We start from the raw sequence: 26,932 nt of genomic DNA on the forward strand, positions 1-26,932 counted from the left end.
TCCCATCTCCCTTTTCCTATTTTATTTTTGTCAAGCACCTTGGTATACCCTTGGTTTTTTAGTGTGCTTTATAAATAAAGTTTATTATTATTATTATTATTTAAGTTTTTGATTTAAATAACAAACATGTAGAAGTATCCTAGACTGCATTAATGAGTTATTTTCGCCTTAAACAACTGGACACAATGAAATTAGTAAGCCTTTCTATGGTCGTTTTGATTGGTTCAAGTGTAGGCTACATCCATATATCACCGCTTGGCTTCTGTCATTTACATCTATTATCATAAAATGAATAGCACTTACCTGCTTGTTACATCATAAAACAGAGAGCTTAAATATGGCTTCAGAAGTGAATGACAGTTGTAAAAGATAAACAGTAGTAAGAAAGAAATTCACACTCTCTCTCACCAGTGGCCCAGGAGACAGCCATGAGGGATCCAGCTGGCTGTATTGTACTGCCAAATATATTTGAGGATATGAGCTGACAAGCCAAGGGGAAAATCTGTCAGCACTTCAACACCATTGATAAAAAGTTTAGCTGTTGGCTCTCTCAGATGTAAATATTTATACTTAGAAGATTATATTTCCATTTGGTACGACTCCTTCAAAATGATTAATGATTTCAAATCTTCAGGATGTGGGAACAAGTCTCACCTCTTAAAACAAGTAGTATGAAAAGTTGGGCAGCACATTCATTCAAGGAGATATGGTTTAGTAGAGTATCAAGCCTTTACTGAAGGTGTACAAACTCTAAGTGTTGCAAATGAAGCAGTTATTAGCCATTATTAGTGTAATTTTGTTTAAAACATGTCCTACGTTTTGCATAATATGAGATGCACTTTCATATAACATCACTGTCGTTCATTCAGTAAATAAAAGCTTTTGCTTTAATAAATAAAACATTAAAAAAAAACATAATTATATGGTTTGCTAAGTATATGAATAATCAAATAATCAAGCAAATTCTTCCCCACAGTGATACATGGAAAATGCACTTACAAAATATGACATAACTTAATCATCATTATTAAAAATACCCAACTAGCATCATTCATTCAAACAGAAAGCACATCAAGTTGTGCTAACTGGAAAACAATTGGTTTATTCTGTTAATTATTTTAGAGGAGTTTGTGGAGAACTGATTAATAGTTAGTTTTTATTTCTGTTAATCTGAAGCACCATTATCTAGAATACAATGCTGCAATACACTACAATATAAGTAATAGGACAAGGTAAAAACAATTTAGGCACTGCACCTTGCAAATAGATAATAATAAACTAGATTCAATCTGATGTGCAGCTCAGTATTTATTTTAAGGCAATGTAAAAACAACAGCTAAGAAAACAATTGTACCATTTGAAAAACCATGTGGGGAAAAAAAAAGTTGCACACAAATGAAAGCACAATAAACTTATTAGGCATAAATAATTATTACCCAGCGCATCTTTGGGAAGAGTTAATCTAGCAGAAATTTCCAACATGAAATGGGCATACTCCAGTCCAACTTTTTTCCTTGGGCCTCAAAATCACTGCCAGACAGTTGGTATCATTGGTAAAGGGTGGAAAATCATTTTCTTCAACATGTAATTTTCAGTTCTCAGATTCTAGAGGAATATTTTTTAATAGCCGCTGCTCCTTACGAACACGCATTCGCTCTTTGAAGTCCTCCAACTCTTTTCTCTGAAAACAGATATATAGAACAACCATAATCAAATAATGTGCTGTTTAGCAGTAACTCAGCAGTCTTTATGAAAATACTGTTCTTTTTGAACAGGTCAAAGACATTGAGCTATTGACAGACAAGTCAAAATTTACAACTCCCCTATTCTTTTATGAACAGTCCATAAACATCTGGGAACTGAGGACAATAGGTATTCAAATTTTTTAGAAGACTGCTATGTTATGGGATGATATAAGATTCTAGCTGCTCAACAGTCCTGTCTGTCATATGTTTTTGGTTGATGTCGTGCCAAATGTTTTCATTAATGCACCCCTGAACCATTAGAGATAAAGGTTTTTGAACTGAGCAGTGATAAAAAGCTGGATAGCTCCTCTCCTCCTAATAACAAAGAACATTGTGTCCATGTTTTCCAAAAAAGAATTTCAAATTTCAATTTGTTCCACCACATAACAGTTTTCCACTTTGCTCAAGTTCATTTTAAATAAGGATTGACTCAGAGAAGACAGCAGTGTTTCTGGATCAAGTTGCTTCTTCTTTGCAATATAGCACTTTAACATGCAATTATGAATGGTGTGGTGAACTGTATTCATGAGCCTTTGCAGCAATTTTCATGTCAGAATCCTCCCTATTTTTAACACAGTCCCACCTCATGGCCTGGAGATCATGAGCATCCAAGACTGATTTCTGCCAATGTCCCTTGTTCACAGAGATTTCTCCAGATTCTTTGACACTTTTGGTGATATTATGTACTAAATATGACAAAGTCTTTTCAATTCTAAATTAAGGACGATTATTTCAACATTATTGATCCACAAATTTTAAATGCAGTTTTTTGAAGATTAGTGAAACTCTGCCCATCTTTACCTCCCTTTTTAAAATGTCTTTTTTTATGTTTACACACAGCACACACACACATCATGTTATTCACCTTTTGCCAATTTACCAAACTGGTTGCAAAATGTTCCTCCACCTGCTTCTTTTTATTACCACTTACCTTTTGAATTTAATGGCATGTTGCTGCCATTAAATTCAAAATAAGCTAATATTTTTCATGAAACAGTAAAACATTTCAGTTTAAATATTTGACAGTTTTCTATGTTCTACTGTAAATAAAATATGGTTTTGAAATCTGCAAATTATTCTATTCAATTTTATTTAGATTTTAAACAATGCCCAAAGTTATTTTGTTTGCTCTTCATCTAAGTCACAACTATTGATGAATACAGATTTGACTAGGAAGAGAAACACATTTCATGTCTTTATTAAACACACCGAGTCATCATTAGTCCATGCTGGAAATAAAATATTTGAATGTCTGCGCTAGAGTACATGTGTTTATGGCATTATTGAGATACTCCTCCTTATAAATAAAAGCACAAAGTCTAATTACTGACAAAGCCTTTCCCTTCTCGAGAAGGACTGGTTGGTGTGACTTGATGATAAAACCTTTCACAGGGTCCTAGAAAAAACTTTACAGATACACAAAGCTGGGAAAGACTACAAAGCATTCCTTAAGAAGAGGGTATTTGCCAGCCAATACACACTCTATACAAATTCTGGATTCCAGTTCATTCTAACAGTGGGTCTTGGTCAAAGATCACAACATACAAACCTGATAGAAGTGAAAAAACCCACAGAGGCACAGCAAAATACGCACGGACATCAATACAAGATGGGGTTTTTTCGCCACTGAGGTTCTACAAGTTACTAAATTCAACAATTAACGTCGTTTTTTCCAGCCTGCACTGTGAGTGATTCCTAAAGGTACTCAATGCAGATAAGAAAAATACAACCCTTGATTTGTGTTGATCGCAACTAACTTGTGTGCATTTTTCTTACCTGCGATTCCTCGTCGGGGGGGAAGATTTCCCTCTGTATACCACAAAAATAGACAACATGGCACAGAGAAAGATGCAAAAATTGTTACTACAAGAATAATTATCTAGAGAAGACCGATACATAAAATAAATTTCTAACCTTTCTCTTCACTATATACTCTTCAAAGTACTCTGCTTGATTTGAGATCCAAAACATGGTCACAGGAAAGGAGAGATACAGCATCATCTGTGCAAAACAAATTACACGCATCGGTTTTTAACATAGAGTAGAAAACTGTACCTCTGCTAGCATAATGAAAATGGCTAACTAGAGCGAAAACTAAACCCTAGAAAGTCGAAAGGTCTCAGAATGTAGGGAAAATATACATGTCCACGGCCTTAGTATAAAATAAATACTTACTCGAAATACCTCTATTTTAACACCCATTTTCACAGTGAACAAGCAACCTTATCCAAACTCCTACTATAAGCAAAGACCTTCAAACTACTTCCGGGTTACGTCTAGCGCAAGAAAACTATGGCGCATGCGTTGGTGGTTGTGAGAAAATATTTTTAATAGATAAAAATTGAATGTGTCACTAAATCTGCTGCAATATACTACACAGTACACATTTTGGCTCCTCGATCAAATCAAATTTGTTTCAGACAAACACTTTTACATCGCACTAATGTTTGGATTATGGCATTATAAACCGAGGTTGTCCACAGAGGGGCTCCAAAACCACCGATTCTGTCCAAATGTAGTTGATCGGTCCTTTCTGAGTAATATTTGCAAGCGGATATTTCAGATAACTTTATTTGGTCCGACCTGAATGGTGACTGCAATTCTGTAACTTTGATATAATCTTTTAAGTAATTTCAGAACCAACGAGTGCACGCTAAGCACCATACTTTGGTATAGTTATGTTTATTATAGCTTCAGTCCTTAACGTGATGTATTCCTTCATCACCTGTCCCAGCTACCATAGGGGGAGGGGGACGGTACACCCCGGACAGGTCGCCAGTCTGCCACAGGGATAACACAGACAACCATTCTATGGACAATTTAGAATTACCAATTAACCTAACCCCACTAACTGCATGTCTTTGGAATGTGGGAAGCCTGAGTGCCCGGAGAGAACCCACGCAAACACAGGGAAAACATGCAAACTCCATACAGAAAGGCCCTGGCCTGATGATACAATCAAACTCAGTACCTCCTTGTCAGGCAACAGCGCTAATCACTGCGCCACCGTGCACTTATACTCTTACCTGTTTATTTTTTGCTCTCCCTCATTTTGTATGAGAAAAGGGACAGAGGTCCTTTTAAATGCTTGAGCACCCCTAAAAGGTGTCTAAACTCACCAATATATTCCTTCAAATGCAAAAACTCAGTTGATGCCTTCTTTTCCCCAAAGCTTTATTTCGAATCTTGAAGAAACTGAGAAAGGTAACAGAATAGCTATGTGTTGTAAATACATACAAATCGATCACAGTTACAGAAGGAGGAGAAAAAAATAGAAGAAATATTTCAGTAACATTTAATTGCAGTTTCATCCCTTCACTTGAATGCAAAGTTGCCGCTTTTTAAACTTTTAAGTAACCAAGAAAGGTGATGCAAAAATAAAAATAAAAAATACAAACAAATAACTGAGTTAGATCAAGATAATAAAATATCAATAATAGTAATTTTAAAAAAAGAAAATCTTCTTTTGTCAGTGTGGAACAAATCAAGAGGTCAGCAACATGTTTGTCTCAATAATCATAGCGGGCAAATATAAAATTACTATAGAAAAGAGAATACCATATGAAACATTAAAAAAAAAATTATAACATTATACACCTTTCCAGAACCCTTATGTAAAAATAACAAGACCAAGGAACACGTTTCACGAGATTTTCATTCTTTAATTTTTGAAAGAAATTGTTAACTGGACAGAATCTATGGATCCGCTTAAATGAGACTTTGAATTAACTTTCTAACTTTGTTAGAAAGATCTTTTCGTTTGTTTAAATCAATATAATAACAGACTGTTGCTGTATTGGGCAACAAGTTTTCCGGCAACTTACTTGCCGGAAAAACAAACGTTATGAATGCCATCTGCACAGGGTAAGAAGACAACAGACGAGAGCTCCTCATTTGACGCTGAAGTTGCAGTCCGCGACATTTGTGACGCGCTCTCTACGTCCTCATCCAAAGACCTACGCGTGACGTCATCAACAACGAGAGGTGTTCAGGTTCCTCGGAAAGAAAGATCCCGCGCGCCCTAGCAACCTGAGAAACACAGGTAAAGGCTCTTGTTTAAAACGTTGTTGTGCCAGTCATGTTGTCTGTGTAAACCGAATGAATAACCTGCAAAAGAAACGGTAACAGCGGCGGAAAGGCCTAAGGGAGCGCACTGATGACCGGCGCCCACTGAGACCATTCTCTTGCACGGCGGCCTGTTTTTGGTAGCTAGCTTGCTGCTAAAGCTAGTTGGTGGTTGTGGATCAAAAGACACAATAACCGCACCTACAATGTGTGTGTACATGACACTCATTGTCTGTCTCACTCAATGTTAGCCACAACTACGCTAAAATAGTTAAATAAGTGATGATGCGATCATCATGTTTGGCATCTATTGCCAGTTTGCTCGTCGACTGTCTTGTGTTGTGGGAGACGGTGACGCCGTCACGGTGATGATGGCGCACACTGGAGCTTTTTTTTTTTGCTGGGAATGCAGTCAGTTGAGCGTGTAACAAAAAAACACAATCCTTATGTGCATTTTCCAAAGCGGTGCTGTCATAATTTCGGAAATCAAACGCCTTCATCTTCGTCTTGTTTTCTGTTCTGCTGTGCATGGTACCGACGTCCATTACGAAACCCAGGCAGTAATCTATGCCCTGTGGCCTAACTTTAAGATCTTGGCTCCTCGACGATTGTTGCTCGCCAGCAGTCATTACTGTGCAGTTTTTCTTTTTATTCACCACATCTGGTAATTGTTGCCATTCCAGACAGATGTGTTTGAGCATTATAGACACAGAGCACGGGCATTCATCCGACTGGGTTCTTCTAGAGATTGCTCATGCTGAGGCCCGTTACTTAGCTAATCATTCTAAGGCTTTGCAGATACGAAACTTGGGAGTTTATTTTTCAGTCTTTCAATCTTTGTAGTATTTTGGGGTGCAAGTGTGTGACCATGCACAGGGTAGTAATCTAAAAATTACTATTTGTACAAGCTTCTTTCCCTAGAGGCGAGTAATCATGAAGTCATACAGCATTTTAAAGCTTTAGCATAACATTTACTGGTTATTACCTATGGACTTTCTTTTCATTTTCTTTGAGCAGTATCTTTTAGGTTGTTGTTTTATGTATATACTTTAAAAGCCATGGTTGGATTTGGATTTTTGTGATTAACTTATCACCACTGAGGAGATAAATTATTCACCTGAATCTAAGGGATGTTCTCATGTGTGTACACTGTGTGTGTAAATAAATAGGACCAGCTGGGTCAAAGGCTAGTTACTGAGCAATGAGCAAGTCAAACAAGCTCACGGGGCTGAACTATTGATCACATTACTCCTAATTCGTTTTCCTTGTCTAAACTTATCATCTGCACCATAAATTAGCAAAGAAAGACTGGGTCAAAGTCCTTTGAGTAATCGGGTAGGCAGTATATCTGAGGGATTCCTAGAGCTGAACATACTTTTCTTGCACCTTTTTTGGTCCTGTTCTTTCTGGTTTAGTTGCCATGGTAACAACATCCTTGGCCTAGTTGTGAGTGACCCCTAGATCAAAAACCGTGTAGTCTGAGAACAAATGAACAAGCAAACAAAATGTATCCTACTGGTTGTGAATGTATTTCCTTTATTTATTAAGTTTGAATCACTGACAGGAGTCTTAATAGCTTACAACATGATCTTTTTGGTTTAATCAGTTTATTACATTGTGACATCTTGGGGTGAAATACACAGTATTAATAATTTATGTTGTTTTTTGCTTTTGAGGTTTACCTTTGTGTTACCCATTCAATTTTGAGATGTTTATTCATTGTTTTATTGCATGTCAGAGCAATTTGCCTTTGTGCACGGTTAATCATTTATATAAAGAATCCCAAAGTTGAATATGGTCATCTGAATGTAGCGTTTGGAATAGGAGAAATGTTTTGTCTCTGGTCCAAGTAAATTCTTCAGTCTCAGTGACTGCAGGTTTCCCCAACATTTTAAACAGTACATTTACATTATAACCAGAACTAGCACTATTGCCTAACAATGGGCTGTGAGCTCAGTTTCATGATCTTTAAAATGCAAATTGTCATGACTGTTGATTAGTGGCCATGAGTACCATTCACAGAGAGTTGGCTGCAATCACTGGATTCTGTGATTGTGAACGACGTACTCTTAGGACACCTGGGTGAAAATCAAATCTCAGTGATCACAACTTGGTGGACAAACACAGCAAGTTCACCCAGGAGGATATGAAAAATAATAGGTTAGCTTTCTTCAGTTTTATAGTCAACAGTAAACCACTGCATAGGGATCACTAAGGTTTGACTCTAATCATCCACTGGAGCAAAAACTAGATATCACTAGGGCACTACAACACAGAGCTAACATCATCCCCACAGACACAGACATGCCACAGAAGAACATCATAACGAAAAGCCCTGAGTAAATGTGGTTACCCTAGCTGGATATTTGTCAAAAGTTGGAAAGTACCTTAAATATGGTCAAAGTGATACCAGAGAAAAGGACAACCAATTCCTAAATGAAAACCTTCACTAATCCCTTAATATCAGAACAGGTGAGACACATTTTCTCAAAACACTGTCACTGTTGTTTTCAAACACCAAATTGTGCTACACTGAAAATTGGTAGACCCCAAGATTTAGTTCCCCCAACAAAGAGTAATATAATCTATGTTGTTAAGTGCCATGGACATTACAATGAGTTATTTATCAGAGAAACCAATCACCCTCTGGCTAAGCACAACACAGAACTACCTCATCAGGCCAGGACTCTGCAGTCTGTTTACATCTGCACTCCAGTGGTCACTTTTTCAATATTGATGTTGATCCATCCAATGATTGATGTGCACATCCTGGACAGTGAGGAATCCTAATTTGAGTGAGGAGTCAAGGATGCCATTTATGTGAAAAAAAGAGAGAGTGTCTCTGAACTGAGGAGGGGGCAACTTTCACTGTCTTACAATGCTGTGATTGTGGCCATGACAATTTGCATATTAACGATCATGAAACTGAGCTCACGGCCCATTGTTAGGCAACGGTGGTAGTTTCGGGCATTATGCAGATGTACAGTTTAAAAGGTTGAGAATTCCACCGACAGCTGATACTGAAGAAGTCACTTGGAGGTGTGACGAGACATTTCTCCTGCTGAAAGTGCTACTTCCAGATGAACAGAGTCAACTTTCTGGGGTCAGAGCAATTTTTATTTGGTTAAAGTTTTAGGGAGTATCTCTATCTGTTGCCTTAATATATCCTTTCTTTAGTTTTTATTATTTTCGGGGTTTTTTTATTATGTATTGTCATTTTTATTATGCCAGAACCTGACTGCATCATGTCTGCCCTTGTGGTTTAGTAGTGTTGGCTTGTTTGGGGAAAATAACAGTCTACTGTTATGTAGCTATCAACACTATGAGAGCGTGGTAGCTAAACATAAGCTTACATCAATGCACAACTGTTGGCCGTGGCAGATTGTAGTGATAATTCCTGCTATGCTCCACCTTTTACTATGAAGGTATTTGATACATTGTTGTTAACGCTGCTTTATTCAGACCAACCAGTATTACATTTTTTCTTGAAAGTTTTCCATTGCGTTATTCTCTATGCTGTAAGATTGAAACCTAAAGTTGAAGAAGAAAGTGTTGGCATGATATCTATCAAAACATTTTTAATTATTTTCTATTAACTGTAAAAATCTATAATCTGTGTAGGGTAGAGATAAGAAAAACATGATCTTACTTTGGGGTAAAAATGTATTATTGCAAGGGGTGTATGTTTACCTGGCTGAAATAACATTTTGCTTGGATAGGGGCATGATATGCAGAGACAGTAAAAACAAAACATTAATTGAAACAAATTGAAAGTTGTCAAAATTGAAACAGAAAGTAGTAGTCTCTAGAATCAGTCAGGCTTTCTATTTTTAGACCTTCTTTAAGTGCCCTCCTTTTTTTCAAATGCAGTCTTTTTGATAAAACTTGCATGTCAAGGCTAAGTTGATATATGTCTGATGATAGTGAGGTTATTAGATTATTTATTCTGGATTCTTTATTTCATAGTTGAGAAAGGTTTTTTTTGCTACAGAAGATATTAGGAACTTTATAGTATATATTGCATTGTTCTCTGGCAGAATGTCATCAAGTATTTCACTGCAGCCAAGAATGGGTATTGTCGGGATTTCAATGCTGAAATTATTTATCAATACCTATACTTTTCCATAAGTCTGTTGATGTTTTTTTTTTTCAATTCCTGGTGTAAATTAATAACAGAACAGTAGTTATGCCTACCATTGACACTTTGGGCTTCGAGGACCTAAGGAACATTTTCATGTTAAAAAAAAATAAGACAGTGAAATAGAGACATTGTAGTTTTTAGGACATATATTTCAGTGTATTTTAACACTCCTATTTTGAACTATCTAATTTGCCAGCATGAAGGTAACTTAGAGTGACATGGGTGTAGTCAATCAAGGCATAAGTGTATGTTGTTGTTGTTGTTGTTGTTTTTTAACAGTTTCTTTCAACTTGGAAATAAGGTTCTACCATAGAGGGAAACAAAGTAGAATGAAAGTGCTGCATCACAACCAGTGTTGGGAAGGTTACTTTTAAAATGTATTCCACTACAGATTACAGAATACATGCCCCAAAATGTATTTTGTAATAGATTCCGTTACATTACTCAATGAGAGTAACGTATTCTGAATACTTTGGATTACTTAATATATTATCAAGCTTTTTACAACTACATGAATCTACTATTGATGTGTGATTTATTACTATTACTGAAGAATACTCGCCATACCAATACCAACTACATTTTTAAATCTTAATATAAATGAGTAACAGTAGGGTGGACATTACATAAGGCTGCACTTTTTGCAGCAGTCTCGTATAGAAAACTATTCCACGCGTATATAAAACGTATTAAAGGTGACCTCTGGCTAATACTTCGGGTTCTGTGTTGGGCTCGCAAACGAAAACTAGCTTTACTTTATTGTCTGGGTCAACTTTGCTAGTGAGAGGCAGAGAGAGGCGTTGAAAGGCTGCTCCAACGGAACTTATTGTTTCAGAGGAAAACGCGAACACAGTGTACAGTTCAGTAGGGCTGGGCTATATCATACCGCTCACGGTAATACCGGTGTAATGTTGGGCAACGATAAGAAAATGAAATATCGCGATAGAATATTGGTAAAACGCGCATGAGAAGTGCCTATGTTTACATACGCACATGGCAGTGACGCAGAATGAGAAGAGCGAAAGTGGATCGTTGAATGAAACGGATGAAACAGAATTGGTTTGTAAAAATGCTGCAATGTCAGTGGTGTGGAACTGGTTTGGCTTTCGTCCGTCAGATATTCAACAAAGCACTATTTTTGGTAGTGCATGCTAGTGGGCCGTCGTTATAGCCGTGTTTTTTTTTTTTTGGAAAATATGGCACACTTAAAATCAATCCTTTGATTTTCTGAAAATCGACAGTTCCCCTTATAATCCCGTGTGCCTTATGTATGAATTCTGGTTGTGTTTACTGACCTGGAAACGATTTTATGTGGTACACGGCGCTCGAAAATCTGTCAAATGTTTCAGTACGACTTTGCTAAGCTACGAAGCCGCACCGCTTGATGGATTGTCGGAGCATTACGGCTATTGTAGGAAGGCGCCTCGCGGAGTGATATGTGCTGTGCTTCAACATAATATTACCGTATTGTGTGTGTATAACCTCTTTTTTAGTTTTGTGGATATTATACATGGTTATGCTGAGGATATGTCGGCCAATTTCCACTGGAAATGCCTTTTGGTTAAACTGTCAGCAAGGAATTTGCACTGTAAATTTTTTCATATAACTGTAATGCACTTTAAAAAAGCTGCTTGTTTAAGTGAAAATACATTGATGTGTTGTTTTTTTTTTTGCACTAATAAAGTTGAGGAGTTGTACAGTATTTTGTCTAGTGTCAATTATATCATCACTTATATCGTTATCGCCAATTTTCAAATGTATATCGTGATAAATATTTTTGGTCATATCGCCCTGCTCTACTGTTCAGTCTTAATAGCTTACTTAAAACTGGGCTAAACTGCCCATGAGACTACATTCTTTAAGGCTATGCCTGTTACGCTCTGCCTATTGCCTTCATATTAAATAATTTTTAGAACAATCATTTTGAAAAAATATTTCATCATGTTATTATGCGATCTGCAAGTAGAGGTGACATGGCCCGCGAGATTGAGACACAGGCATTAGAGCCTCTTAATGTGTGTTTTGTATGTTTTGTTTCCACTGGCGTGGACTTACCAAAGATAGAGAGGACATAGCCTAACATATGAAACAGGAAAAGACCGCTGTGTAATCCATTTATTTCAACAAAGTAACTGTATTCTGAATACCACCTTTTTAAACGGTAACAGTAACGGAATGTAGTTACTCATATCAGAGTCTGTGTGTTGTTCATATGAAAACATCAGTGCCTTTACATAGATGGATATCACCTCAATTGGTAAATATACACAAGATAAAAAGATACACATAAATGCTTTTCAGAGAGGACAGAGGTGCGAGTCTGTGCGTGTACCCTGAAACATTTATGTCACAAGTGTTGGTAATGAAATGAAGATGAAATGAGATGAAAATATAATAAGGCAGATTCAATTTTGCATATTTCTTAAGTGTGAACAGTATGGTTTGTCCTTTGAGTGATCGCTTACATACTTTGTTTAAGGTCAGGGATAAATTTGCTTATGAAACTGAGTAGCAGTACAAAATAACAGATGAAATATGATATATAAAGTAGCTTTATATTGGAATTACCTATTCTTGCCAAAAATTATAGATGATCAGCTAGCTGGGATGACATGCAATGAAATTCTGAATTGATACTGATTTTATTTAATTTTATTTATTTATTCTTACCCCACCCACCCACTATAAATTGGTACATCTTAGGGCTGTGCGATATGACCAAAATCTTATATCCCGATATAAGACATGTATCGTCCCGATAATGATATAAATCACAAAAATTTTACATTTTCTGTAAATTCTGTGAATCTCGGGCAGCTCAACTTGCGTGAAGTGTTTCCAGCTGAGCGTCATGTACCTACCTGGAGTTGAGTGTTTTAACCGATGCATGAAATTATACATTTTTAGACATAAGTTGTAACGGCTGCCGTTTTCTTTGTGAGTATTTATCACACAGCGTGCTGCAGGGAAAAGCCTGTTCTAACGTTTGAGTCTAAGGTGTATTTTTTTAGCACCTGAGGGCTCTTTTTTGCTTCTCATCCGTAAATACTCTGCATACTCTTTCACGTGATTCAGTTTATTTTGAAAAGTCTCAACAGGATCTTGAGCTTTATTGTGAAAGGTTTATGTGGAAAATACATAAGCGGACTCGCGATGGTTTTACTGTCGTTCTTGCTAACGACAACGCATAAAAACAGGCGCTTGCCCGTTTTTTATGTGGTTATATTAAATATAAGAGAAAGAGAGAACTTTAAGAAATTAATAGAGCCACTACAGTGACCATCAAAACGATGAAAAAAATCTTGCCGTAAACAGTTTATTTTGCGACACCACGACACAAACGATAGCGTAAAATGAAACGACAGATGTTTTTAATATCGTCATCCAATATATATTGTTATATATACAGCCCTAGTGCATCTCATGTCAATAGTCTTCACAATATTCTAAACAATATGCAAGCATATATAGTACAGTTAAATATATATACTATGCCAGAAATATTGTTGTAACTGGACTGTTAAATGATGATGTCTGAAGATGACATTTTGGTATAAAATGCAACATTTTACTACAGATGAAATATTTGTTAGATTAATTAACTCCCAATTAATTGTTACTACCAGGTACCCATTTCACTATCTTTTTAAGTTTTTTGTTCTTGAAATTGTAATTACCCCCCCCCCCCCCCCCCCCCACACACACACACACACACACACACACAACTCAGTGTAAAAGTTGGCAAATTGCCTGTTCCATGTGTTCTCTTATTTTGCACCCCGTAGATTTTGGCTACTCCAATACTCTGATGATTAATGGAAGCACTCTCAGACGTTCATGCAGAATCTCTGTGTGCTGCGACCTCTTCTTCTGACCCAGCCCCCCAGTCTAAATGCAATTCTTTTGCATCCCCCTTCTCTCTGCTATCATCCCCCTCCCTTCCTTCCTTCTTTGCTGTGACTGAATATGATCTCCCCCACCCTTCCAATGTCATAGCCGTTGGTTTGGCCTTCTCTGTATTTGGTGTAGATTGGAGCTTTGTCACTCTAGCAGCTGCTGTATTGTAACTGGGAATGGTGCATATGGCACATGGACTGGGAAGTGAGTCTGTGAGAACAGCATCATTGTTTGGCTGTTGCACGAAAGTGATGCTGCTTGTTTTATTTAGCAAAAATAAACATTGTGCGTTGCACTCACAAGTCACTTGACAAGTATACTTTGCACAGTGTGGCTCTTGTTTTTGTGTTTTGACATCTGACCGTTTTTAAAGTGCCTACCTTTTCATGAACATGATATTTTAAGAGAGATGTCAACTTGCTTAAAATTATATAATATATTGTATTATATTATGTATTGGTACAAAATTATATAATGTGGTGGTATATGGTGAATTGGAGACTGAAATTCTAGGATGCCTTTTTTTAATGCTTTAAGGAAAAACATAAAGCCATGAAATGTTGAGAATGCGTTCTCAATGCATTCCATGCATGTGAAGAGTTGCTTCCCAGCACGTTTTAAAGTTTGCCACCTGCTCCAGGTTCTTGGAGCGGCCTACAGCTCTCAGAAACAGAAGAATTGTAGTCATCAGCTGTAGTTCTGTAGTGGATGGTAGAGTCAGAGCTTGTCTGACTGCTTGAAGAGAGACTTGAGAAAGCTGATGGACAATTGATTGACAGCTACCACAGCAGCAAATTGACAAGCCTGAACACTAAAACCAGCAAACTGCTTAAGTGATATGCTGGGAAGCAGGGCTTTAGCTTAACTTTGTTAGCTTATAACACTGGTGTTACAGAGGTTACTAGTGTTGCGAGTTCCATGTAGCACAGACCAAAAAGTTGCAGCCCAAAAATGAAATGTCTGTTAGAATCTCTAAAAACCAAAAACAGTGCAGTTCATTACTTAAACACACTGACAAACGACAGTAATGCATACAATGAACACACAATAACAAAAATATTTTCAGACAAACATTTTTATTTGTTAGTGAAAATTTAAACAGAATAACTTGTATTAGTGTGTATGTGTAATACATAGGTATGTGTTGAGAAGTTTGTGTCATACTGCATGTATGTATATGTGTTTTAGAGAGATGTATGTGTCTGTATACAACACATCCATAATTCTGTGTGTCCGTATGTGTGTGTGGAAAGTTACACCACCAGCACATCTGCTGCCCACTGCTTTAATCGAGGCTTCCATGTCCTCTCAGAAGGGGACAACCTTTGTTTCTGCTGTTTGGCCTGGATTATTCAAATGGGCAGCCTTCCCTATTGATTCTGACCATATCTTCTGTAGTAGACACATGAAGGCTGCTGTGAGTGGTGTTCTTAATATGTTTTTGTGCAGAAAATCCTCACTCACACTGAGCAAAGGAGATTTTCAGTACAAGCAGTATTTCAACCAATTGTGGGATGTTCTGAAATATAAGAAGGCAATTATTTTTACATAGCACAGACATGGCTTTGTAAATATTGAAGAATGTCAAATTCTGTCCACACACACCTCAAACTCCCAACAGTATGGCTCTTTGGTGAGGGTTGCCTACCACAGCCTTAGTTAGGACTTGTCCTTAAAGGTGGTCCTGACGAGCATTTTCAGCAGCTGCCATTCTCGAAGGACCCGCTCTAGCTGATATCCACCACTTTGTTAATAGAGTAACAGAAGGAAAAAAGGAAGGAAGAAAACTCTGGCACTACGGTCTTAAGTGAGTGGGCGATAGTGCCAGCATGCTCTGGTTGTTGTTTAAAGATGATTGCATCCCTGGGTGTTTGTTAACATTATCTCTTTTAAATATCTTGTTTCCCCCGACATAAGAATTGCTTGATTTGCCCTTTTTCGCTGCTTCTGAGCAATATTAACAAAATAAAAGATGTGCCACACTGTACTTATATAAACTTTTCCTTTCTAGTCAGACAGTTGGTGCAGGTTTTATGTGTCTTTTATCCCGATGGCCTTGTTTTCTTACGTTCTCATTTAAGTGTTTAAAATATCACTCCATTTTTTTCAGTATGAAAGTACAGCTTCCAAATTCCATTAGATTCTCTGAGCCATTTGCACATACGTCTACCAGTGGACTGGCAGCAAACACAAAGGAACTGTGGGAATTGTTGTGGAATTTAAGGCTAATTACGTTGATATGCTAACAATTTGTTATCACAACAGACTACAACTACTCTGCGGCATTACAGCAAGCCATTCCTTAACAACAACAACAAAAAAGCGGCTTGCAAAGCTGTCACACGAGTGCTATGTATGCAAAATAATTTATTGCACAGAGTTTATTTTCATCGCATGTGCACTATACAGCTCTGGAAAGTCAACTTTTTGCACTGCTTTTTCAAACTCACTATTGTACACTCACTGTTACACTGATAGGTGATCCCATGATCACACAGTGTAACAGACATTGGATGCCTAACATTGTTTGCTACACCAGTCTGTTAAGGTCACACGACACTGTCAATTAGACATAGACCACATAACGCCAGTCCTCCTAACAGCTGAAATCAGACATATCCAGGTCACTGATTTAAGAGTGCCACAGTATGTTTGCAATATTAGTCACACTTGCATCTGTGACAGCCATTGTCAATATGAACTAGTGAAGTTTAACTGTTGTCACTAATATCAAATATCAATAGTGTGAATATGCATTTGCTTCAGCAATACTGAAAGAGTTGTTTACAGCACCTAGTCCAGTTTTAGAAAACTAAGGTTCTCTTCTTGATTGTGAATTATAAAAATGTGTAGATGAGCATATAATCTTAGTGCAAATTAAAAACAAAATTAGTGTGATAAAGTGTCATTGTGTTAGACACACATTTTTGCTGTGTGATGCATGCTTTACTAAGCTGAACAGTTCATGCACGTGCACAATAATTGTGTCCGCTTATCTTTTAATATAACTGTATGCGTTCAGGCTTGTGAAATGATATTAGGTCAGATCAGTTAGGAAGATTTACAGCTTCTAATGGAAAGTGACTAGAACACAGATTCAGACACTAAGCTGATACTTTAAGATGCCATCAGATTAATTAGGAAAAAAGTGCATGTCTAGGGTTTTAACCTCTTAAATGCTCACACGTTCACTTTACCGGAGATACTTCTTGCCGCACTAACTAAAGGTCTTATAATATCCTGTATCCTATTCTTACCTCAGAGAGATTTACCTAAGCTTTCTTTTCTCTTTCCTCCACAACATTCTTTGTTCTTTTCTTGTTTGGTCAGCATTAGCACCTCAGCACTGTATATTTTGCAAATCAAGCATCTTATTTCAATATAGGTTACATCTGTGGTTCAAACTTATTTTGAGACAGATGCCCAAAAATGCATCTTTGGGAATGTTACTTTACCTTAGACAGGTAACAGTAATGATACTAAGGATCCCAAGGATAGATGTTGTTAGCATTACACTTCATTAGTGGTTACCTTAGCAAGGTCAGTTGTAAATCCACATGTTCAACTGTACATCTTTAAAACCTGGCAGTGATGTCACTCTCAGCTTACACACGTTCTAGTAGTAAAGTCAGAAGAGAAGGAAAAATGCCTTATTTTAGTCCTTAGCAAGGTAGAGCTGTTCGCTCTCGTGCATCACTTGCAGCATAGCACAGCGCTTGTTTTCTTGTATTTATTTATTTTTTGTGCTTAAAAACACCATTACAGCATGTTCATAGATAGGGCTGTGTTTAGGGCTCAAACGATTCATCGAGTAATTTTAATAATTTGATTATTAAAAAATTCTTGACACAAATTCTTTGCTTTGCTGCTTCATTTAACACACGGCTCCATACCGCACCAGAGTTGGAAATGCGATCCACATTGGCGACTAAAAACAGACTGCAATAGAAGCGTATTTAGGAGCAGCGTATGAGTAAAACATTTGATAACATTAAGCTCACTGACACTGATAACCCAACAGCAGGAGACATGATGACGGGGCCGTAGTTTAACATGGAGTCGGAGTCTGTTTACACACCATGAAGAGCAAAGAGGTGGAAATGTTAGTGAGATGTTGAGCTCAGGTTGAGTAAAAGAAAATGTGTTTCTAGTGCAGGGGTAGGCAACTCCAGGCCTCGAGTGCCGGTGTCCTGGAGGTTTTAGATGTGTCCATGATCCATCACAGCTGATTTAAAGGGCTAAATGACTCCTCAGCATTTCTTGAAGTTCTCCAGAGGTCTGGTAATGAACTAATCATTTGATTCAGGTGTGTTAACCCAGGGTGGGATCTAAAACCTGCAGGACACCGGCACTCGAGGCCTGGAGTTGCCTATCCCTGTTCTAGTGTCTAAAACAACAGCGCTGTTCCTGTAATCACCATTCAAACCTTTACTGGGAAAAAGCTAGCTGCCCTTCATCCATCAACGTATAAATCCTGCTGCTTACAATCCATAAAACATAGCTTAATTTTTTTTCTACTTTATTATTTCCAATTTTCTTTAAATATTGTGATAAAATCCCATTTAGAGCCTGGGCAGTGTCCTGCATATGGTTCATTTAATGAGTCACAATTGCACAGCCACACAGTTGAAATGTTTCACTGTTTTACAGATGTTTTGTGCACTGCCGCCATATTGGATTGTAAAGTTGGGGCTGTGATTTAACAATCACCACTCTAAATCTCCCAGTTAGAAGTCTGAGGTGTTCCGGTTGAAATTTTTGAGTGGGGTGCCAGAAATACGACTTCTGACTTAAGATGGAATGCACCAATACTTCCACCCTTACAGCTTTTTCAGCGAGCCAGCCCACTTTTTGCAATGATGCAATGTTTGAATGCTAAACATTATTACGTAATACTCTCAATATTTGCAGTTTAAGTTTTCCACGCAATGATTGCAATCCTGCACTTAAGTTCAAGCCTTGACTTAGTCATGAGTTTATCTCCTGTTTTAAGCAGTCAGTTGGAACTTGAATCTGCCTCATAGATCTGGCCGAATATAGTTATTTTTCCTCTAAAAAAAGTCCCATCATGATATCAGTCTGTGTGCTAGACGAGGAGATGATGGACTACAGATAAGTGAGCCCTTAGATTGGTGGGGGAAGGCATATACAAGATTACTCTAAAGAGACTGATTGTATGGGGGTGGAGCGTGATGAAATGGACTGAGAAAAAGACAGGAAGGGGGTGGGGTCTTAAAGGTGTAATGGAAGGGGGCAGAGAGAGAGAGCATGGACCTCAAGCCATTGATGGAGAAGTGGGGAGGGGTGAAAAGAAAAAAACACGTAGGAGTAAGAGAGAGAGGGAGGGGGAGAGGGAGGGAGGGAGGAGTGTGTGGGCTGAGGCTTGCTGAATGAGGAAGCAGTTGAGCCATTTTTTTTTTACTGTTGAGTAACTGCATGCTGGCCTGCCTGTGTTAGAGAGGGTGAGAGCGGGACCTGGACGAAAAAGTGTTTCTTCTGGATCTTATCAGAGCTCAGTCCTCTCTTTCACCTTCCCCTCTCAGTTTCGTATACATCTTGATTGCTGTTTGTGACTATTTAAGTTGGGGAGGCCCTGGAGAGGACACACAATGGAGCGAAGAGCCTCTGGCAACTGGGCTGTTGTACTGTTGAGAGGGGGATGGTGTAGAGAGAGGACCGGTTCACACAGCTAACACAGCCTGCCGGCTGTAGGTTTCCAGCAGCCTGTCCTCCCGCCTGGACCTACTCTTTCCCGGCTGGGGCCTCTTTTTCCTGGAACAGCCACCCTCAAACTACACTTGGACTACACTACGGATTACTCACCGTGTTCTGTGGGATTTTATAATACATACTGGAGCCTGAAGAATAAATCTATTATGTTTTTTGGATTGAACAAAGGGAAAAACTAACTTCTCTGTAATTCTTCCGTGCCCTGTTTTGGTTTTTGCTTTCTCTTTCTGTTTAGAGGAGTTCGTAAATGGATTACAAGATGCATGCCAAATCAAACGATTTACTGGATTTCCAAATACTGGATACACTTCTGGAAAAAATTGCGCATTCAGTCTCTGTTAAAAGGTAATGTTATCTGGTTACTTAGAGTATGTTACATTTTTCTTCAGAAACTCTGTTGAGTCACTGAAGGTCTTTATAGTCTTATATTTACAAAATGTTATAAATTTGTGTACATGGTTAAAAAGTATAATAGAAAACACTAAGGACAGCCTGGAGTCATGGTTCTTGGGACTATCATGTGGTTAGAAAGACGAGTTTTACGGGACCCAGCAATTCAATCCTGTTTAGAAATATGTCTTCAGTTTTATTCTGAATTGTATTTGGTATCTAGATTTCAGCCAGAAGCCTACCTCCTGGCGTGAGAGAGAGAGAGGAAGGGGGAGTACAGAGGAAGACTGTAGGGTTTTGTGTGTGTGTGCGTGCGTGTGTGTCTCTTGATTCCTGGCAGGGTTTGGCTTGCTTATCCTAACCAGCTGGAAGTTTAACTTAAAAGAGACTACATGATTCTTGCCTTTTCCTGTTATGTGTCTGACTCATGGTTAGTCTATTTGAGTCAGTCTGTATGACTCATGTAGTAAGCGGTTATAATCAGCACAGGGGGAATTTTTTTTATATGTGTGACCTTTCACTGAATTATTGAAAAGTCATTACTTTTGTTTCAAATTTCCATAGAACAAATGTAAACAAAGACAAATTTTGTTTGACTTTCATATGTGATGAAACTGAAGTAGCACAGGTTATGGGTGGTTACTGATAGTCATCGAAAACTAGGATTTGGAGGTATCAAGAGTAAAAATACAGTGCATTGGCCAAGAAGTCTTGAATTGTTCCCATAGAAACATTGGCAAAATTTGTTTTTTCTTTGCTTCAACACCTTGAAATTGAAATTCCTGTCATATGCTGTAGCGTTTCAAGTTTATTTTGGTATGTTTCTTGTTCCACTGGTGTACCATGAGGATTAATACATACATTTTTATAATCAATCTTATTCTTAACTATTATTAATCAAGCATAATTTTACTGTAAGTTCTTCTAGTGCTTTTCTTGATAGTTGGCTTTTTGTTGCTCACTATGAGGCTGCTGTACACAGCCTGATGCGTGCATGTCTGGTGCCATCTGAGCCCTGTTTGCACCTGTAAATTTCACGTGGTGATCGCACGCCCACTGGGACAAGTATTTGCCCTTGCAAGATGGGATTTACAATCAGAAACACCCTTAATTCATGGATGTCTCGTTACCTTATAAAAGTTTTTCACATCAGTGCTTTCAAAATAATAACAACTATATTTGTGCCTCTTTTCCACATGTACGTACTGAGCTTGACTCTACTCTTCTTGGTTTTGGTTGTTTTACATTACAGTCAAGTACCACCTTTTTATGCTTGGTGTCCTTATAGCAACACAGCCAGTGGACCAGTATGCTGGTTTGTGTAGACCCATTTCTGTCATTGCCAGGTTTAAAAACTTATCAGTTTTGATTTTTGTGAAGGGGTCGCTCTAATGACTCATCAGTGACGCCACTAACTGGCCAGTTGGTGGCATTCAGGCTGATGTCACATTTTGTCTCAGAGCGCTTGGAACCCCGGCCAGGTATCAAGTACTACTACCTAATGAAAAACCCTAAAAACTGAGTCAACTCAAGGCAAGCCAAGCAAGCACTAGTGGAAAGGGCTAAAATTGAAACTGACTAAACCCATGTTGAGTTTCAAAAACAAAAGTACACTTACATTTCTTGTCTTACCAGTCGAAAGGAGAGGGGGAATAAAAGGACATATGCAACAAGAGTGTTAACGACCCGAGAAATAAAAACATAGGTGGAATCAGTACAAACTTGAAAATTGACTGTCAAGACAGTAGCATTAGGGTGGAGCTCCTCCCTGAAGAGGAGCTGAAAAGGCTGGTGTGTAAGCAGGGAAATTGTGCTGTTGGCTTTGTCAGTGTGGTTCAATTAATTATTTATTTTCATGCTTTCAGACAACATAAGCCATCATTCGAACTCCTGGGGCAGCCCCCCCCCCCCCCCCCCCCCTTAACCTTATACACGAATGATTAATAGCTTACTTTTACAGGGAGCACTGATGTCTTGCTATATTGTGTTTTGCTTCTATGTAGGACAGTCGGTGATGCTATATGTAGGACTAGATATCCTCACTTGAGATTTGTAACCCCCACCCCAGTAACCAGAACCACTTCCTCTCAAGAAAAAAAAAATTCCACAGCAGTCTGTGGTCCAGGTCAAAAGTCAACTATTATTCCAGGCCTAAACCATGCAGCCACAAGCCTCTTGACCTGTGTTGGGGACTTTTGGAACCTTGATCTTAGATGCAAATATTACTGTTAAATTATCACAGCAGGTCATTCAAACTTGTTATATAAGTTTCTCTTAGAGACAAACTGAATGTGAATTGGTGCTTGCTAATATTTGTGCAGTTTAATATTAAGAAAATCTGAGCAAGCAACTTTGTCTTGCATGTAATTTATTTGAAGTGCGCAGCATCCAAATTAAAACATGTGAGGGCAAAAAGAAATTGCTGGAAAAGGCACTCACAAAAACAAGGCATATGTACACCTGCGCACAATAGCCCCTTTTCCATTTACCTACTTGGATCGACTGGTTTTCCATCCCAATTGAATACCACCTAATGTGTATAATCGTCAATCATATAAATGCTGCTGATCAACTTGTGACTTTCTAATATCTGATACGAATGCTACAAAAAAGGTGGATGTCGAGGCAGCTGTATACCTACCGCTCTGTCTGTGGCTTTTCGTCAGACTCTGGGACCATGGCGCTGTTTTTTGGAGCCATTTCCCTCATTGCCAGGTTTCAAAAATGGCGGTTTTGCTTTTTGTGAACGAGACACTCTCATGACTCATGGAGTGACACCACTGACCAGCCAATCGGTGGCATGTGACATCTTCAGTCACTTCATTTTGGATCGCTTGGAACCCCGCTAACCAGGTTCCATGACCTAATGGAAAACCCTGAAACCTTGAGAAGACTAATGGAGAATTGGCTAATGTTCCCTTTAAGCCGCAGTCAGTCTAAAAATTTGTGAATCAGCCTCAAATGCTGCACTCTAGTCACCCACTTTCAAGCTAGAATGTTTATGTATACAAATGAGAGTACTGATCGGAGGGTTCCTCAAGTCATGGTGTCCTCTGGCCAGTCTACAGCATAACACAAAAGTGTCATCACAGCATGTGAAAAGCATAACTGACTGATCCACAACTTTCGCAAATAATTGTGAGAAATAGTGGAATCCCTCTGCACAGAGATATCAATAAAAAATAGTCACTGATAAAAGTGATGTATTTATTTACATTTTTATATGATAAACTTGGCACTCATCATGAAGATATTGTGCGAGTGCTGTCATTGGCTTTATATACAGTAAGGATGGGGGGAAATTGATGTAGCATATTTTTAAATAAATATTTACTCTGCAAATACATTGAACAGTCACTCAACTCATCAGTTTACTAGTAGAGAATCTCCTTTGCTCATATTTTAAATGTTAAGTTGCTGATAACCAGGTACTCTCAGCACTTTCCTCTTATCCTAGTGGCAGGTTTGCTTGACACTGTTGTGGCAGTCTCATCCTGTAGTTAGACTGATTCCAACTCAATTGTCATGGACTACAGTTCATGTTCAGCTCTTGAGATCTGTTATGAGCTAGACCCCAGTCTAACAAGGACCTGTAACAGGTAGAAAACTGATTCAAGTGCAGCAACACCAAACTCACTGAGGCTGCAGAGCAGAATGACCACTACTACAGTCCAAGACTGTGGAGCTGGAGTTCACCTACAGGATGGGGCTCACTGAATATATAGCCTGTAATGTTGTTCAGTTACATAGTTTTCACGAATAACTTTACACCTATTTTTGGCGTAGAAACTTGTAAACGGAAGTGATAATTCACTTAAGAGAGCGACTGCACCTCCGTTTGCACTGGTCACATATGCAAATACTCACCTCCATAAATTGAATATAAATCTATGGGAAACACTATTTAACTGTTTAATGTTGTTTATGTTTTAAAGACGGTTATGTAGTTGGAAAAGTTTTTTTTTTTTACATGTATTAAACCAAAGTTTCATTTTACTCGGTTCACTTTTACTGGTTACTTCCTAAAACATGAAGGGAACCAGACAGAACAGGTTTAACAGGTTTCCTTCCTAAGTATTTTGTCAACAGCATTTATGGTGTTCTAAATTGCAAAGACCGCAAACCTTTTCCATGTTGTGTTTCTGTTAGTGCAAATGATCAGCAGGCCAAAAACCAAATCACTGCACGGTTATTAAATAACAAAATGCTCAATATTAGGTAAATTGACCAATATAGGTGAATTGGAGATGCCAAGAAAGGTGAAATGAAGGAGCTTTTAAAAACACTAGAGATGAGGCTTGTTGCTCTCTGCAATGTTTGAGTGAAGAGATCTACATGACATTTATGCTTTCAGAACATCTCCTGGAAACATTGTATTATAATGCGCTTGTAGTAATAAGTAAGGATGTAGACAAAAAGCTCAGGCCTGGAAAAAATGCAATAACTAGAAATCTACATACTTACCTGTTTGACATAAACATGAATGATATTGTTCTCAGTAGACACATTTGTACTGATTGTTCTTGACAGTATCCAAAAAAGGTCATGAGACAATATAAGACTAATGTTCATTTATTAGCATGTAGAGGAGAAGATATTTTGGCAAATTGTCAAATACATAACACCCACCTGTTTACAGTAGTGATTGTAAATGTGTCATGATGACAGTCAGAACAGGATATCTAAGATGATCTTTCTGATGTCCAGATAACTTACCCACATGTTGTTATTCTGGTTTTACTAGGCTAATTGTTTTCCTGTGACATTTAGTCTGCCAGGCATCTTCAGTCTTCGGATTTAAATATTTCTTTTAATGTTTGCGATTTTCTACACATCTAGTGATACTGTTGTGTTTTTTAAAGCCAGACAGGGAAAGAAAAATAGTCGTAGACAGCACTAATTTCCTTCGGGATTAATAAAGTATTCTGATTCTGATTTAAACTTTCCCAGGTGTTGTTGAGAAAAATTTAAGACTACAGCCAATGTTTTAAAATGGTGTTTCATTTATGTTGTTGAGCTAGATGGTTCTGCAAATGAAGATGGCAAAACATTTCAGCCAATTTCACTGCAGCCTTTAGGTTTCAAAGACACTATTTCACAGGAATGCATGCAAATGCTGGATGCAGTCAAATTGGGCATTAACCTTTGTTAACCTGCTTACTGTCTTCTGACCTGTGTGATGTCAGATCGTTCTGATTTAACGTGACAACAGAACAAGTGATCATCTAGCGAATTCAGATTGAGTGGAGTTCATGTGATCATAGCTTATGTTCAGCCCTGATAGGGAGGTCAGTTAGACATATACAGTCAAATGTTTAAGTCCACTTGAAAAATGGCAAACATTCATATTTTGCTTGATTGGATCTTAACAAGGTTCCAAGCAGAGTTTCAACATGCAACATTAAGAAATGGGAGTGAGACAAAACATTTTTCTGAGCATGCAATTTATTAAAAACAACATTGAGAGAGGCTGTTTTACAGCTGATCAAAAGTTTAAGACCACATGCCTTTAAAAGGCCAAATCTGTGCAAAAATGAGGCTTCATTGTCATTTTGTGTCATGTAGTCACACTGTCATGACGTTCTGATGGCAAAAGCAAAAAAATGTTCCCTTTTCGAACGTGGTCGGGTTTTTGAGCTATATAAACCAGGTCTCCCGCAATGTGCCATTACTGCTGAGCTGGGATGCAGTAACACAGTCTACTGGAATTTCTTAAATGACCCTAAGGGTTATGGAACAAAAACGTCAAGTGGAAGACCCCCCAAAATTTTGCCAGCACTGAGCCAGATAATTGGCTGTCCGTAAAGACTGCAGCCCCATAACCATCAGACGGCACCTGAAACTGAAGGGCTTCAAAAACAAAAAATATCTTCAAAGGCCGTGTCTTCTTGAACGCCACAGAACTGACCGTTTGAATGGTCCTGATGATTTCTAACGTTACTGGCATGAAAAGCAGATTCCACCTGAGATGTTTTCTACGCCCTACATTTCAGGGGGCGCCATGGTCTGGGGTGCTTTTTCCTTCAGTGGAACAACGGCACTTCAGGTGGTGCAGGGCCGTCAAACAGCTGCTGGTTATTTCTAAATGTTGTAGAGAGCATCTCTCATGACTGAGGGCCCTCGTCTGTATGATAACACCTGGGTTTTTTTTAACAGTGCTACAGTACACAGTGCCTGCAGGACAAGGGACTTTTTCAAGGAGAATAAAATCAGTCTTTTGGACCACTCTGCATGTTCCCCTGATCTAAATCTAATTGAGAACCTTCGGGTATGGATGACAGGGGAAGTTTACAAAAATGAACAACAGTTCCAGACAGTAGATGCCTTTTGTGCGGCCATCTTCACCACTTAGAGAAATATTCCCACTCATCTCATGGAAACTCTTGCTTTTTTTTTTTTTTTTTTTTTTTTTGCAATTTTTCAAGTGGTCTTAAACTTTTGATTGAGATTGTATGAAGGCTGATGCAAACATAAAAGTGTACGGTAGCTGAAGATAATACTGATTCTGAAAAAAGCAACATAATAGTCTTTACAACTATGCCAGTATTTATAATGCTGTAATAACTGCAAACTTTTACATATAATTTTCTTGGGGGAAGAGAGGCGAGAGAGGTCTCCAAAGGTTTTCAGCATCATTGCAACATTATTTTCTCTGAGCACAGTGTAGAAAGTGCAGAAAAAAAGCTTGCATGTGCTTTTGGTGTACAAAATATCCATGACAATAAGTTAGATTTTCGTTCTGGTTTCCATCATTAGTCAGGAATGGCATCTGATAGTCAGTAGACTGAAATCATGCACAAAAAGGATGATTTGTCCAACAATCACTAAAGCAGAACACAAAAATGTGTTCTGCAAGTTGTGCGGTGCACAAGTTGTATCTGCATCATCACAGGTGTCATTTTTGGAGATGACCTTGAATATTGTGATATAATGTTTTATCGTGTATTGTCTACCACAACCTTTC

At 38.2% G+C, this 26,932-nt stretch overlaps 2 protein-coding genes across 4 annotated transcripts in view; one reads left to right on the forward strand and one right to left on the reverse strand.

Annotated features, from left to right (window-relative positions):
• Window positions 1–1,288: 1,288 nt before the first annotated feature.
• pet100 (PET100 cytochrome c oxidase chaperone) lies at window positions 1,289–4,030 on the reverse strand. Its single transcript, XM_082531188.1, has 4 exons — window positions 3,921–4,030; window positions 3,660–3,746; window positions 3,522–3,554; window positions 1,289–1,681 (listed from the first exon to the last, which is right to left on the reverse strand). The coding sequence occupies exons 1-4, from the start codon at window positions 3,945–3,947 to the stop codon at window positions 1,592–1,594; spliced, it is 237 nt and encodes a 78-aa protein (XP_082387314.1). The 5' UTR covers window positions 3,948–4,030; the 3' UTR covers window positions 1,289–1,591.
• Window positions 4,031–5,595: 1,565 nt separating this feature from the next.
• brd4 (bromodomain containing 4) overlaps window positions 5,596–26,932 on the forward strand; it is a 36,086-nt gene continuing 14,749 nt past the window's right edge. For 2 of the 3 annotated variants that reach the window (XM_082531696.1, XM_082531697.1), the window contains exon 1: window positions 19,268–19,923. In XM_082531696.1, coding sequence (XP_082387822.1) covers window positions 19,826–19,923 — 98 coding nt within the window. In that variant the 5' untranslated portion in view covers window positions 19,268–19,825. Of the gene's footprint in view, window positions 5,788–19,267; window positions 19,924–26,932 lie in introns of those variants that run through there. The other variant, XM_082531698.1, reaches the window with a different exon arrangement.

This window comes from Aulonocara stuartgranti (assembly GCF_965226115.1).
Source record: "Aulonocara stuartgranti genome assembly, chromosome: 4".
Taxonomy (NCBI): domain Eukaryota; kingdom Metazoa; phylum Chordata; class Actinopteri; order Cichliformes; family Cichlidae; genus Aulonocara; species Aulonocara stuartgranti.

What these genes read in the sequence shown, in the direction of transcription:
- pet100 (XM_082531188.1), bottom strand. Translation starts at nt 3,947, where the DNA reads ATGGGTGTTAAAATAGAGGTATTTCGA. An exon ending in AGTATATAGTGAAGAGAAAG is followed by an intron (nt 3,555 to 3,659) that starts GTTAGAAATTTA and finishes TGTGGTATACAG; the next exon opens with AGGGAAATCTTCCCCCCCGA. An exon ending in CCCCCGACGAGGAATCGCAG is followed by an intron (nt 1,682 to 3,521) that starts GTAAGAAAAATG and finishes ATCTGTTTTCAG; the next exon opens with AGAAAAGAGTTGGAGGACTT.